General features: G+C 41.0%; 1 protein-coding gene across 7 annotated transcripts in view; it reads right to left on the bottom strand.

Annotated features, from left to right (window-relative positions):
• Positions 1-15,260, bottom strand: part of ST3GAL4 (ST3 beta-galactoside alpha-2,3-sialyltransferase 4) — a 177,319-nt gene that overhangs the window by 53,406 nt on the left and 108,653 nt on the right. Inside the window, exons 1-2 of one of the 7 annotated variants that reach the window (XM_079955164.1) lie at positions 14,726-14,913; positions 4,532-4,592 (exon numbers count right to left, since the gene is read on the bottom strand). The exons of 3 other annotated variants lie outside the window; for them this stretch is intronic. In XM_079955164.1, the coding sequence (XP_079811290.1) occupies positions 4,532-4,592; positions 14,726-14,832 (168 nt within the window). In that variant the 5' untranslated portion in view covers positions 14,833-14,913. Of the gene's footprint in view, positions 1-2,782; positions 2,858-4,531; positions 4,593-11,798; positions 11,840-14,725; positions 14,914-15,260 lie in introns of those variants that run through there. 3 more of the 7 variants (XM_079955171.1, XM_079955176.1, XM_079955172.1) reach the window with 3 other exon arrangements.

A 15,260-nucleotide genomic window follows, 5' to 3' on the forward strand; every position in this document is an offset into this window, starting at 1 on the left:
CAAAACCAGTAGAGGCAGAACTTAGCTTTATCCTCCATAAATTTGCCTAATCCTCCTTTAAGGCCATCCAAGTTGGTGGCCGTCCATCACTGTCTCTTGCGGAAACAAATTCCACAGATGAATAATACACTACACTCTTTTTCCTGTCCTTAACCTTACAACATTCACCTTCGCTGGATGTCCATGATGTCAGGTTATGAGCAAGTGAGAACATTTTTTGTTCTATCCATTTTTCCCATACCATGTATAACTCCATACACTTTTATCATGTTGCCTCTCAAAACTGAAAAGCCCCAAATGTTGTCATCTGTCCTCAAAGGGGAGTTGTTCCACACGCTCAATCACTTTGGTTGTCTTTTTTGGAACTTCTTCCAGTTCTACAATATCCTTTTTCGAGGTGAGGTGATAGGAACTGTGCACTTTATTCCAATTTTGGTCAGACCATAAATTTGTGTAACAGCTGGGATAGCTCTCTTGGTAAAGCACAAGACTCTTATCTCAAGGCCATGGGTTCGAGATCCACACTGGGCAAAAGATCCCTGCATTGCAGGGTTGGACTAGCTGACCCTCATAGTCCTTTCCAACTCTACAGTTCTATGATTCTACTGGTAGTTTTATTTTCAGTTCCTTTCCTAACAATCCCGAGCACTGAATTCACCTTTTCCTCAGCTGCTGCACATTAATACCACCTCCATCCTTGACATTCAGAACTGAAAGATTAACCCCAGCCTGAGAAACAAGGTAACGGCAGCAAGAAAAGCTCTGCTGATCCACAGGCCTGACTGGCAAGGTCCTTACCTTATGGAGGCTGATATCTACAAAGGGTGTGTTTCTTTCCTGGCCATCTTACATTACCTGTTTGATGTACCTACACCTGTCTACTAAAAAAGTGTAGGATTACAGATTGTTTTTTCCCAGCCAACACAAGTTTTTGAAAGCCACAGTGTCTCTAAGACAGCTCCCCCGAGACTGAAAAAGTAACATCAAATGAAGCCAGATATAGGAGGCATTTCAAGATTTAAAATGAATGGAAGCCTTCCAAAAAAATATTTCTATGTAAAGATGAAAGGGTTGGGTTGATCTCTTAGGGAAAGATTTGTTTTGGGAAATGTGCTGGGGTGGAGTGAGGAGTATGTACAACATATGCAAATAGACACACTATTAAAAATATAATATTCCAGCTCCGTTAAGGGATCGAACTATGTCCTGTAACAATGATAAAATAATTATGATGAACTCTGCGAAGAGCATTCTAACTTCACATTTCTGATTTATTCACCAGCACTTGGAAAGGTTCCAAGCATTGTGACATTTTACTATGCTGCAATAAAACATGCGTCATTAGGTCACTTGTGGATTTACCCAGGGCAGCAGCTAACACAAACAGCATTTGGTCTATTAATTATATGACTCAAATTATTTTAAAGCTTGACATTTGTTACAGATATATATATATAGCACTGTAAGTCATCCTGACATCCTGTTTCATTTTTTTAAAAAAATTCTATAGGGCTGTACTGCCCAGTAATGAGCAAACTTAATTTCGCTGAGTGATGACAAATAACAATACGTCATACTTACCAATGTGGTTTGGCAACTCCACCAGTAAGCTGTTCTCCTGTACCTGAACTCATTCTTAACAGCACATTTGGAATCCATTACCCAATAGGGATCCATTACTGACTAATGTTGTGGAGGCTGTTATGTGACCTCCCCACAACACTTATGTGAGAACATGCTGGCTAGTTGCAGCCCCCACTACATGGCTTCCAAGTGCATTAGAAGAGACTCTATGCACATACCTATGTATAAGTGCATGAATTTTCTGTACCTGAGGGCAGATCCTGGGTCAATCAGAGTCGTATCCCCCCATCCTGCACAGCACTACAGGTAAACATGAACAGCTCCTTCCAATGTGCTCTGAACATGCAGAGCTAGGCACGATAGCCCCAAAAACCATCCTTACGCATTCTTTCAGCATGGGTGCAGTGTCATCTGAAACACACATGAGCCAAATTCACTCAGTAGGGAAACCTTTCTTGAACTATCCCAACTTCTGAGCATTTACATCTCCAAATTAATGCCACTACATTCACAGCAAGGTTTTTTTTGCAGGGAGAAACTAATTCCTTGAGTGATAGCTCCACAATTTAGCGATACCAGCTTTTAGCCTAACCTAAGCTATCTACCCATCACCAAGATGCAAGAGCCTGCCATTGAGTAGGAAGACAGCATTCTTCCCCTGACCATCTGCATATACTTCAGTGTTACAGTCCCGGAAGTGTAGTATTATCAGCTAATGAAAAGGACCCTTATTTATTTCTGATATTTATATCCCACCCTTCAATAACCACTTAGCACTCTTAGGGCAGCTTGCAAAAGCGTCTTTAAAAATACAAATATTATACCTAACAAACAGCAACAAAGACAACAAGGCACACGATAAAGCACAGACTTTGGTGCCACCACCAACAAAACTCTCTCTCCTTGGTTGCCACCTGCCTTGCTTCCAGTTGTGGGGGTGCCCAGAGAGGTGCCCTAAATGTAAATCTCAGCGTATGGGTGGATAAATACTGCAGTGTGTGGATGCAAGTGAAAATCTTACAATGTGTTGATTCTCATTCAATTCCACTCCCTTAAGAAATCAGATCTAATTGCCTATTAAATTAAATATGCCTATGGGGCTGTCCTTGCCCTGCTCCCCACAGTTCTAGTACAGTTATGCTTACCACAGCTACATGAGCAAGCATACAGATTACAGAGCACATCAGCAAACACTTACCATACCATCAGAGATGCATGGGGAAGGGCCTTTTGCCATTATATTCTCATTCTTATACATGCCCATTTTTTTAAAAAAAAACAACAACACATTTTAGCATGTATTTTAATGACTTCAAGTTAGCAAACTCAGCTACAGCACTGCAGAAGTTGACATCGATGGGAGAGTTCAGCTCTATGGCAAGTGTCCTTTCCCCTTGTTGAACTGGAATTGTAGGAGGGGAGAAAGGGTGCTGGCTCAGTCAGTTCCCTCCGTCACGTCCCTGGCACTGTCCCAGATTTCCTGCACTGGTTGGAGAGCAAACGTCTGCAGCAGGGGAAAATGCAGCACTTCTGGAGAATCCCCACCCAGTTTAGAACCTTGAACATATGGGTTCTGAATCACACAGGTAATCTCCAAGGTAAAAGAGTTTCCATGCTGCAGGTATCTGGCCTTCTAATGAGAAGAGGGCAGCAGGGTCAGCAGTGGGGCCATGAGGCACACCCCTGGTACCTCCCCCCCCCCCATTGTACAAGAAGAATGATGTCTGGACAAGGCCAATGAAACCTAGTAAAGTGGGTGTTCAAAATCATGAAGCTGGAACTTAGCATTCAAAATATGCAGCCGGTTTTTTAAAAGCCAGAATCACAATGAAGATGCGCAGTCCACTTTCTACTTCTGTCCACAGTGACTGAGGTGTCAGACAATTTGCAACATTGCACACCATTGCAAACACCCTTCATGCGGCTTGAGCGTTGGTTAGCAAAATCCTGTGATGTCTTAAAATATCCCAAGCAGGTCCTGAAACTAGTATAAGAAATGTGTGCCTATGAACATCATCTCATGGTTCCTGCAGCCTGCTTTGTTACCCAAAATGCTTACAAACAGCTGACTGGTTCATGCTGGCAAAGTGTGGGAGAGCTGTTAAAGGGCACTCCAAAAATACAAAACTCTAGTAGCAAGATGTCAGGATGAGTGTTATGCAGTAATTTCAACAGTGCACATTACAATATACTGGACATTATTCCCTTTATTTGAACCTGTGGTCACATCCAGCACATGATTTCAGGGAAAGAGATTTGTGTAATCAAGCAAATAGGCTTTGCAAATAGCATTTTCCATGAGACTGAGTCGTAGCTAGGAGTGGCAGAAAATATATCTAGAAACCCTTTCAGAGAACATGTTCACTTCATAATAATAACAAATATCTAGAGAGATATCAATCAAGTCATGACTGCAGTTCATTTTTACAGCCCAGTGAGTTTGACTGATTCATTGCATGCACTGAAAGAAGAAGAAAGGGCATGTTACTTAAGTGCTAGGAAGCACTGTTGTAAAGAAGAAAAAACTTCTGAAGATAAACAGAACAAGCCTCTTGCTGGCAAGTACTAATTCATCTGTTGTCTAAATGACACTGAAAGATGGGTTTCAAAAGGAAATGTTCATTTAGCAGGAAAATGGCATAGATTTAATGGAAAAAGTAGGGCTCCAAGGTTTGTTCTCAGAAATATGTCAAGCACAGTCAACACAAGGATATTGTATAATGGTTGATTATGGGGAGCAAGCACACTCCTCAAACTTCCTGCACCAAACTGCCCAATGCCACTATATCACTTGTCCGTAAGGATTTGATTACATGTGTGCAGCTCCTGGGTTAGAAATCTGGGCCGGTTTTTAATGACACATATAAGCCACACCCATGTGCAAAATTGTGCAGAACCACCTATCTTGAACACAAATTACCTCCTGGAAAAATGTGCAACTTCTTACCTCAAGAGCACTGTGCTTTTCTTCTGTCTCTTCCATTCTTTCAAATGTTATCCTTCGGATTCTAAATTATAACAGCGGAATGTCAAGGTGGCAGCTCCTGTTTGATTAATTAGGCTTTTAAAAATTTATCTGCTTATTTAAAACACACACACACACACACACACACACACACAACTTCACCAACACCACCATTTAAGTTGCATGTCAGAACCAGACCTCCATTGGGGATTTGTTTGGATGAAGTCACCATCCCTTCCTACAATGTCAAGACGAGCCAAATTCAAATAACAAAAAAATTAACATATTTGCATTTTTTAATGAAGTGGTGGACACTTTGATTCTATATTGCCATCTTGCTTCCTTAAGGGTGCAAGTGAGGGCAGAACGAGACATGGTGACATTTATTTGTTGCTCTGCTTGGGGTCTTTTTGGTGGAGGGAACTATGGGATATGAATTCAAACTACAGTGAGACGGAGTGCCAGCACGTCTTCTCCCAAAGAATACACAGTGCCTCCTGGCCCATCAGCCTCCACAATTCCAGAAAGGAAGTGGGTGGGGAGACTAATGGACAGCTTCACAGAGAAGTGGAGGAACAAACCGAGGACTCATTTAAGTCAGGAGAGTAGAGGAGGCAAAGCAAGAGGAACAACTCAGGTAGGTATATAATTTAAAGTCCCTTTCTTTAAATTATGGGACTTTAAAGTCCCTTTCGGACTTCCGGAGGCGGCGCGAACGGCAATGGCGGTCCTCTTCCTTTCGTGAGGAGGAAGCTCCGTAGAAACTGGGTCGTCCGCTACGGCGAAGCGGAGACCCACATCGGAAACCCACAGGCAGCAAGAGCCTGTGGTCTTGAGACTCGGCGGGCGCCAGAAGCGGCTCCCGAAACGCTGAAGGAACCCCGTAAGGGGCTCCGGAACGTGGAGGGGGTAGCGGCGCTGTGAGTCGTTTCGCAAACTACGGAGTGAAGCCACGCTGCTGCTGCCAGTGAGCGCTGACCTCTTTTCCTGGAAACTTTTGACTCGGGAAAGCAACAATCCGTGAGTAAAGAAGGACTTTAAAAAAATTGAGACTAAATTATTGAATTTGGCTGAAAGCGGAGCGACGCAAAACAGGAAGTCCGTCTTCCGCTGTCACTGAACTTCAAAGCAAAGAGCTGGAGGAGTGGAGGCTTAAAAAGAATCTTTAGCCTAACTGATCTGAGCACCCACTGAACTTTTCCTTAAACAAAATAAGGACTTTAAGCATTTGATTCTCTGATTTTTATTTGTACTGTGATACCTTTCTTCTATTGGAACTACAACTTGAATGAGAAACCCAGGTGCTGGAGCTGCCTGAGCAACTTGAGCTGTCAGTTCTGCAGATCTGGCTATTGTGTATTAGAACTTGCAACAATCTGAGGGGGTCTGGACTTGTTACTTTGAAACATCAATTGAAGTACCAGTATGCACTGTCTGAAACAATGTGGCTGTTAATACTAACTCTGCTTAAAACCTGCTATTGAAGGTTCTTGGACATTAAATTTGATTTTAGTAAATTTACTAGAATTGGATTCTTCCCTTAAGACATTTCAAGCTCCCCCTAGAGGATCTGGGATTTACAGCAGTGACATCATTTCACTTTCCTTTTCCCCGACCTCCTGTTTGACTGTTTTCCTCTGTGCCGCTGTTTTCTCATGGGAACAACTCAGCTTGACCTTGACTTTTAGATAACTCTGGAATGAGTGGCGCAAGAAGGAGGGGAAGAACTAGACAAGCAACGTTGACAACTTTAACCTCAGTCTCGCAGACACGTAGATCATCTGTACCTACTTTGCCTTCAGAGGAAGAAGCTGCTTCTCTGCCAAGGGCAGGAGAGGGAGAAACTGAACAGTTACAATTGGAAGATATGGCCTCAGGAGCAACTGCTTCTATTCTAGAGAAAATCTATGAAAAATTGGAATCTCTGGACAAGAGAGTGGAATCTCTGGACAAGAAAGCCGATGAACAAACAGCCAAAATTGATCAAAACACAGAATGTCTAAATAGATTAACTGGACAAGTATCACAGAACGCACAGGCAATTGGGCAGTTGACGGAGGCCACAGTAGAAAATTGGAAATTGGCTGAGGATACTAGTCAAAAATTAGAAAATTTAGAACAAGAGGTAAGACCACTCTGCAAACAAGTAGGTGAACATCAGACCTATCTATCTATGATAGAACTGCGGAACCGGGAGAGTAATTTAAGGATAAGGTCAATACCAGAAGTGGAAGAAGGTAACTTGGCTGAGTTTCTGACTAAAGAATTTTCCAAGTTCTGGAATTTAGAGGAAAAGGACTTTAAAATTGCGTCTGCTTTCAGGCTTGGAAGACTTGTAAAGAAAGAAAAGCCCAGAGACTGTTTGATAACATTGAGATCAAAGGAGGAAAGGGATAAGATTTTGGGCTTACACTACGAAAAGTCACTGGACATTTTGGATAGAAGAATTGAAATTTATAAAGATATCCCTAAACAACTGTTGGACCTTAGATCCGACTACCTGGAATTGGTTAAACTGCTTAGGAGCAATTCAATTATCTTTAGGTGGGAATTTCCCCAAGGACTATCTTTTACCTTCAGGGGGAAGAAGGTTAAAATTAGAACACTGGAAGATAGAGACAAATTTCTGACCACATACGGAGAGGACCTTCAAAAAGGAATTGAACTACCCTTTGGGCCTGGAGCACCGGCGGTACCGGCACCCTTGGAACCTGAAGATTCAACGAATAAGATACCACCCCTGGAAAAATAACCAGATTATTTCAGGATGTCTCTGCAACTTCTGAGCTGGAATATAAATGGCTGTAACATCCCGGAAAAAAGGAGGAAAATATTTCATATATTAAAAAAAGAACAATTGGACATTATTTGCCTGCAAGAAACACATGTGACTAGGCTCCACAGAAAAGTGCTAATAAACAAAAGATTGGGCCAGGAATTTATATCTTCGGACAGAGTAAAGAAGAGAGGTGTGGTATTTATGCAAAAGAGAGCCTGTCACCCAAATTCCTATTTAAAGACGAACATGGAAGAATTTTGGCAATTGAGATACAACATCAAGGAGAGAAACTTTTGATATTAGGAATCTATGCGCCAAATGAGGGGAAATCGGAATTTTATAAGAAGTTGCATGAGACCATGCTGGATTATCTGGACTACAACAACATCATTTTGATGGGAGATATGAACGGGGTCGTATCAACCAACATGGATAAGTCACAAAGCCAAAATGTTACAAAAGATGGTAGACTACCAAAGACCTTTTTCGAAATGACAGACAATATGGATTTGATTGATATTTGGAGGATAAAGAACCCCTTGGGAAGAGAGGGAACATTTTTCTCTGAAGCCCAACTGACCTGGACAAGAATCGACCAAATATGGATATCTAGAGGTCTGGCACCCAAAGTCAAAAAGGTGGAAATCTGCTCAAAGACCTGCTCCGACCATAATGCAGTAAAGATGGACATGACACTAATACCAACCGGCTCCTTTAGATGGAAGATGAATGACAATTTGTTTAGAGATCAGGAGATTATTAAGAAGGCCCAAAAAGCTCTAAAGGATTATTTTGAGATAAACATGAACACTACGGTGGAAAAAAGAACCATCTGGGACGCAAGCAAGGCAGTGATGAGGGGGTTCTTGATACAACAGAATGCTGTAAAGAAAAGGACACAAAATGAGAGGAAAGATAAAATCTTGGAGAAAATTAAAGAATTAGAAAAGAAGTTAAGATTAAACCCGAAGTCACAGCCGACGCTGAGAGAAATTAAACTTCATCAAGCACAATATTCTAAATTGATAAACCAGGAAATAGAGTGGAAGATTAAATTAATGAAACAAAAAGCTTTTGAATCGGCGAATAAATGTGGAAAACTGCTAGCTTGGCAGTTGAAGAGGAGACAAAAATTAAATACAGTTACAAATTTAGAGATTGAAGGAAGAAACATTCAGAACCCTGTGGATATTAGAAAGTGCTTCCAGAGATATTTCAAAAAATTATATACCCAAGGGCCGCAAGATGAGATTGAGATTAAACAATTTCTGGAAAAAAATGGATTACCAAAATTGTCACAAGAAAATAGATCAATCCTGAACTGCAAAATAACACGACAAGAGATTGAACAAGCCATTCAGAATATGAAATTGGGCAAATCTCCAGGACCAGATGGGCTGACCTCCAAGTATTATAAGACACTAAAAGACTATCTGATACAACCACTGATGGAGGTTAGCAATGAAATTATGGAGGGGAGGAGGGCGCCAGAATCGTGGAAAGAAGCCTTCATCACATTGATACCAAAATCAGAAGCTGAAAAGACACAACTTAAGAACTATCGTCCCATCTCTCTTTTAAACGTGGATTACAAAATATTTGCAGATATTCTGGCAAGTAGATTTTAAAAAGTTTTAAATGAGGTAATTCATAAGGACCAGGCGGGCTTTCTCCCAGGTAGACACTTGTTTGCTAACACAAGGAACATTATTGACATTTTGGAACTTTTGCAAACAGACATAAATACAAAAGCAGTGTTAATTTTTATAGACGCGGAGAAGGCCTTTGACAATATCTCCTGGAAATTTATGAAGGGAAATTTAAAAGAAATGGGAGTGGGACGGGGTTTTGAGAATGGGATTGATGCAATATATTCAGAACAAAAAGCTAAATTGATAGTTAACAATGTGGTTACAGAAGAGTTTAAAATTGAAAAAGGAACACGACAAGGCTGTCCTATCTCCCCTTTGCTATTTATTTCGGTTCTGGAAGTGCTCCTGAATATGATTAGAGGGGACCGGTTGGTGGAAGGAATTCAGGTCGGAGCGAAACAATATAAACTCAAAGCTTTTGCAGATGACCTAGTTTTGACCCTGCAGGAGCCAGAATCTAGTACGAAAAGAGTACTACAATTGATCCAAGACTTTGGTCGGGTGGCGGGATTTAAACTAAACAAACAGAAAACCAAGGTATTGGGAAAAAATTTGACAGATACAGAGTCAGAACGGTTTCAGAGAAAGACAGAATTAAATGTGGTTAAAAAAGTAAAGTACCTAGGGGTAAATATAACAGCAAAAAATCTGAGTCTATTTAAGGATAATTATGAAAAATGTTGGTCAGAAATTAAGAGAGACTTAGATAGTTGGACAAAATTGAAACTTTCTTTGTTAGGCCGAATTGCTGCTATTAAGATGAATGTATTGCCAAAAATGTTGTTTTTGTTTCAAACACTACAGATTGTGGTCAAGACGGAGTGCTTCCGGAAGTGGCAGAGAGATATTTCTAAGTTTGTCTGTCAGGGCAAAAAGCCCAGAATTAAGTTTAAGATATTAACCGACACGAAAGAGAGAGGGGGCTTTGCCCTGCCGGACTTAAAGTTGTATTATGAGGCCGCAGCTTTCTGCTGGCTAAAAGATTGGCTACTTCTCGAAGACACGGATGTATTGGATTTGGAAGGTTTTAACAATGCTTTTGGTTGGCATGCATACTTATGGTATGATAAGGTTAAAATCAATAAGGCCTTTAAAAACCATATTGTCAGAAAAGCAGTGTTCAATGTCTGGACAAAATACAAAGACTTATTGGAAAACAAAACTCCAAGGTGGCTATCACCTCTGGAAGCTAAGGCCCGAAAAAGACCCAATATGGAGGCCAAATGGCCAAAGTATTGGGAAATTTTAGAAAAAGATGGAGACAATTGGAAATTGCAGAGTTTGGAGAAAATGAAGGATAAAGTGCGAGACTGGTTACACTACGCTCAGATTAAAGAAGTTTTCAAAAATGACAAAAAGTTAGGGTTCCAGGTGGAGAAATCGAAATTGGAATCAGAACTGCTAGAACCTAAGACTAAGGTACTTTCAAGAATGTATAACTTGCTGTTAAAATGGAACACACAAGATGAAATGGTTAAATCGGCTATGATAAAGTGGGCACAGGACATTGGGTATAATATTATGTTCGAGGACTGGGAAAGGTTGTGGACCACTGGGTTGAACTTCACTGCATGTAATGCTTTGAAGGAAAATGTAATGAAAATGATATATAGATGGTACATGACCCCAGTTAAACTTGCCAAAATATACCATTTGTCTGATAACAAATGCTGGAAATGTAAAGGGAATGAAGGAACATTCTTTCACCTCTGGTGGACGTGCCCTAGAGTGAAGGCCTTCTGGGAAATGATATATAATGAGTTGAAAAAGGTATTTAAGTATACTTTCCCCAAGAAACCAGAGGCCTTTCTCCTGGGTATTGTCGGCCAGAGGGTGATAAAGAAGGACAGAACTTTTTTCCTGTATGCAACAACAGCAGCAAGGATACTCATCGCCAAGCACTGGAAAACTCGAGATCTACCCACACTGGAAGAATGGCACATGCAACTGATAGACTATATGGAATTGGCTGAGATGACCGGCAGAATCCGAGACCTGGGAGAGGAGAGGGTTGAAGAAGACTGGAAGAAATTTAGGATTTATTTACAAAAATACTGTAATTTGGTTGAATGTTAAGAAGGATGCCAGACCATAAATAATTGAGCACCACTAAATTAGACGTAATTTGGATGATAAGTGAGATTGAGGAAAATATAAACCTTTTGGAGAATTATTAGATTAAATTAAATGAATGAGATTTAAGAATGTAAACAAGATGATAAATTGCTGGAAACAGTTTTACAATGATGTAAGTGGGAGCGGGAGACGTGAGGGAGTCCAAAGAAGCTTTGAAAATATGTTATGATACATGTCATATTGTTTATTATTTTTGCATTTTGTATTTTATATATATATATATATATATATATATATATATATATATATATATAATTTAAAGTCCCTTTCAAGCTATGCAGTGAACTTAACTAGGTCACTGAGCAAAGTGTGGTGTTTCTACAACCTGCCAGCATGAGTCCATATCAGGCCCCTTCTATACAGGGGTTGGGGGTTTTAACCCTATGGTCCCAATCCAGATTGAGGGGCCCATTACTGCAATCTGCATTGCCAAAAAAAAAAAAAAAAGTTCAATCTGTTTCAACCACTATATGGGGAGGGGCATTTAAATAAAGCCCCACCCTGCCCTAGCACTTGGGTCCAATATGGATCCCCCACACGCACACTACTGGCCATTCGTGTTTGCATGTGTGAAACTATACTTAATATGAGAACAATGGAATTAAAGGCACAACTAACGGCTGTGAGGCCGCTCCCCGCAAGGCCCTTTCCACTTGGCCTAGGGGGCCAGGCCCATACTCACCCAGCCCCACTGAAGAGGCTCCTCATGAGGCCGGAGGAACATCGCCCGGCTAATGTTTATTGCTTTTAATATGCTGTAAAGCGCTTTGAGATTTTTATTAAAAATATAAAGCGGTCTAGAAATTAAAACAAACAAATAAATAAATAAAAATGTGGACTAACCCCAAGCAAACAGGAAATGCAATCTAATAGCCAAGTTAGACACAAGAGAGCATTCACAGTCTTGTCAGACCTGCCTCAGGCTACACAGTCCTGGGATACACGCTGGTGTAAGCTTCAGCTCAGCCATACACCCTGGCAGGGTACAGAATGGGCACAGCTGTGTGATGGAGGGTTGTCTGCTGAGGGCTTGAAGGGCCCTGCCCTTGCCTCTCCCCACCTGGCTTGGGGTGGGGCCTGACAGGCTTCACAAGGCCTGCGGCTGCTGCTCAGCAGAGAGGGCTCTTCTATTAAATTGTTTTTTTAATTTTTATCTGTGTTGTTTTCAATTTTTATCTGTGTCGGCTGTGAGCCCTGGAAGACCTGCACCCTGCCTTGCTGGCCTTTTCCCATCTGGCCTGGGAGAGTGAAGTGCTGACTGACTCCAGCTACAAAACCTGAGGCTGTTGAACAGATCCTTGGGCTGGAGTATTGTTTACGGGGGGGGGGGGAAGGGTTGAGAGAGCTTGTTGCTAATAAACATCCACAAATTTATTAATAGAATAGAATATATGATAGACAAGGTAATGATATGTACCATTTTTAAAATGCAGAGAAGAGGAATGTGCAAACAAACCAGAGAGGGGAGCTGAGGGAAGTCTTTGTGGGGGGGGGAGAGGGAGGGATGGGGGGAATAAAAAGGGGGGGCAAATAATGTAGTTGATTATTTGGATTGATAATTTGTTTTGTTGAAATTGTCTAATAAAAATATTTTTTTTTTAAAAAAAAGAGAGCTTGTTGCTGTTATTGATAAATTGTTGTTGTATCTTTAGTTTTAGATCTTATGATTTACGTGGAAATTGTTTCCATTTGGTTGTGTACTTCTTCATGTGTTTTATTTATTGTTTGACTTCTGTTATGTTTGTAATTATGAAAATCTTGTTTTGATGATGATACCCTCCCCACCATGATATTCTCTGGACAGCTCCTTCTCCCCCCTGTCCTGCAATCTCCCCAGTCTCTGTTCTCTGTCCAGTCTCCTCAGAATCCCCTCAGAACCCATCGGTTCCCTATGGCAGCTGTCAATAATAACAGTGATTTAATAATAGTAACTATTATTATTTATGACTTGTCCCCCACCCATCTGACTGGGCTGTCTCAGCCACTCTGGGCGGCTTCCAACAGAATATAACAGAAGACAATGGCTAATTAAAAAGAAAAAAAGTAAACAGCAGTTGTGAGTGGCCTGATCCAGGCTACAACTGGGGGAAAGGGGTTAAACTCCCCAGCAACCTGTCCTGCAAGCCCAGGTCCTAATCTGGATCAGACCTTTGTGCTTGCTATTCACTTTAAAAAACAAACAAAAAAACTAATTGCTAATTGTGTAAATGGCTTCATATCTAGTTTGGCCCTAAATGTTGTAATACCCTGTGAATAATAAGAAATCTATATGGTAATCAATGTAAAGTATAAATATTCTACAAAACTAAAATACTGTAGGTAATTATTCTGTGACTCACAAGAAGTGTCTAAGCACTCCTACAAAACTACAGTTGATGATAATTACATGGGAGAATCCATGAAAGATGTGAGCTGGTTTAAAATGTGCTTCAGATATGTAGCATGTAGCAAATTTTGACACATGCATCAGGGTCCTATTAATAAGGTAATATTATAATATAATCTGGTAATATTATGCAGGTTATTGCCCTCTGAACACAGGGATATTGCATTTCTAGCTATTATGGCTATAAACAATGATAAATATACCTTCCACAAATATATCTAATTCATGCTAGTGATTGGCTGTCATAGCCTCTTTAAGCTATTAATGTTGCAGGTTAACTGTGAATTGGGTGAAGTGGTACTAATCCCCCCACTTTATGCTTATCTAAAATGTAATCCACAATAAGGCTGGGAGTATTTAAGTAATGTTCCCATAAGCACACATGTGCACACAGTCTCAGTTTGCACACAATGTTAGTGCAAACATGCAGGCTCCTGTTGAGCAGATTGCAACCACTTTTCCAGCAATACATGTTAAACAGCATGTTGAGCTGTTTTATTATTGCCCCTTGTACTGAGGGAATCTAGTTGTATGAAGGGCAGTTCTAAAATATTTTAAATAAATAGATCTTCCCCATTTTTGAAAAAGGAAGGATCAGCCAAAGAGAGCAATACTGTATGGTCAAGATGACAGATCAGATCAGTGCCAAAGGTGAGATCCTTCTAATCAACAAAACTATAACAGAATCTCAACAGCTTGCAGGTAAGTCCACTTTCCACTTCAGAAGGGTAGACTGTGGGCTGCATTGCTCCCTTCCGTGTGCATTTTTACTTGGTCTCTGAAAACTGTAACCAATGGTAATTTAGGCATGGTTGAGGATAAGGAATAGAAAAGTTTTGTCAAGAAGACCAAAAAATCCCATATGTTCTGATATACTGCTTAACATGCAGTGCTCCCTATACACATGTTCTGTAACTCTGACTCCTCAACTGTCAGGTTATACCAAGTTTTATTACAGAGCCTGACTGCTTGCCAATGGGTAGGGTTACAACTTACGCCCATGGATTCCAGACCTTCAACACAAGAAAAGTGACCTTCCTCCCGCCACAAGCTGGCCACCCTTTGTGACTGTAATCTCAAACAAACAAGTTTCCCCTACTCCCAAGCAGCTACTAAAATGTATTTTATTTGCCATAGTTTTCTGCACAAACCACTACCTTAACAAGACACCTCCCACACACTGCAAAAGGCCACTTTCGCACAAAAGTAGGCTTCTGCCTTACCTGAGGTGTCTTAGCTGTGCTAATCTGTGTGCAGGTGATCTTTTCAGTGGTCCAGCTACACCTGCAACATGACTGCTTGCTGGATACCCCCTCCTTGTGTTTATCATAGTTACCTTGTTTACAGCTGCAACCTTTCCACAGGGAGTCAGCAACTGGGGAAAATTTCACAGCCGAGGGACGCACACACGTGCGCACACACACAACACACTCATAGCAGCACTGTAAAGGCTGCTTTTGGACACCACGTTTGCAATGGCTACAAAGATATGCTAATACAGGCAGTTATCTGACCAGGGATCCGGGGAAGTAGTAAGCCAAAGGCTGAAAACTTTAACTGATTAACCGGTGTGGTTAAATAAAGGAAGCTCTGAAACCTGTCCCTTGCGATTTGTCGGCAGCAGGGGTGGCCATAAGCAAAAAGCCACAAAGGTTTAAGGAAAAATTTGGGACATTAAAAGACTGTCTTCCCTGCAAGCCACAGGAACCTGTGAGCTCTCACCCCTGTACACCAAATCGGATGGCCTTTAAAATGGTT

This window comes from Podarcis cretensis (genome assembly GCF_951804945.1).
Source record: "Podarcis cretensis genome assembly, chromosome: 15".
Classification (NCBI taxonomy): Eukaryota; Metazoa; Chordata; class Lepidosauria; order Squamata; family Lacertidae; genus Podarcis; species Podarcis cretensis.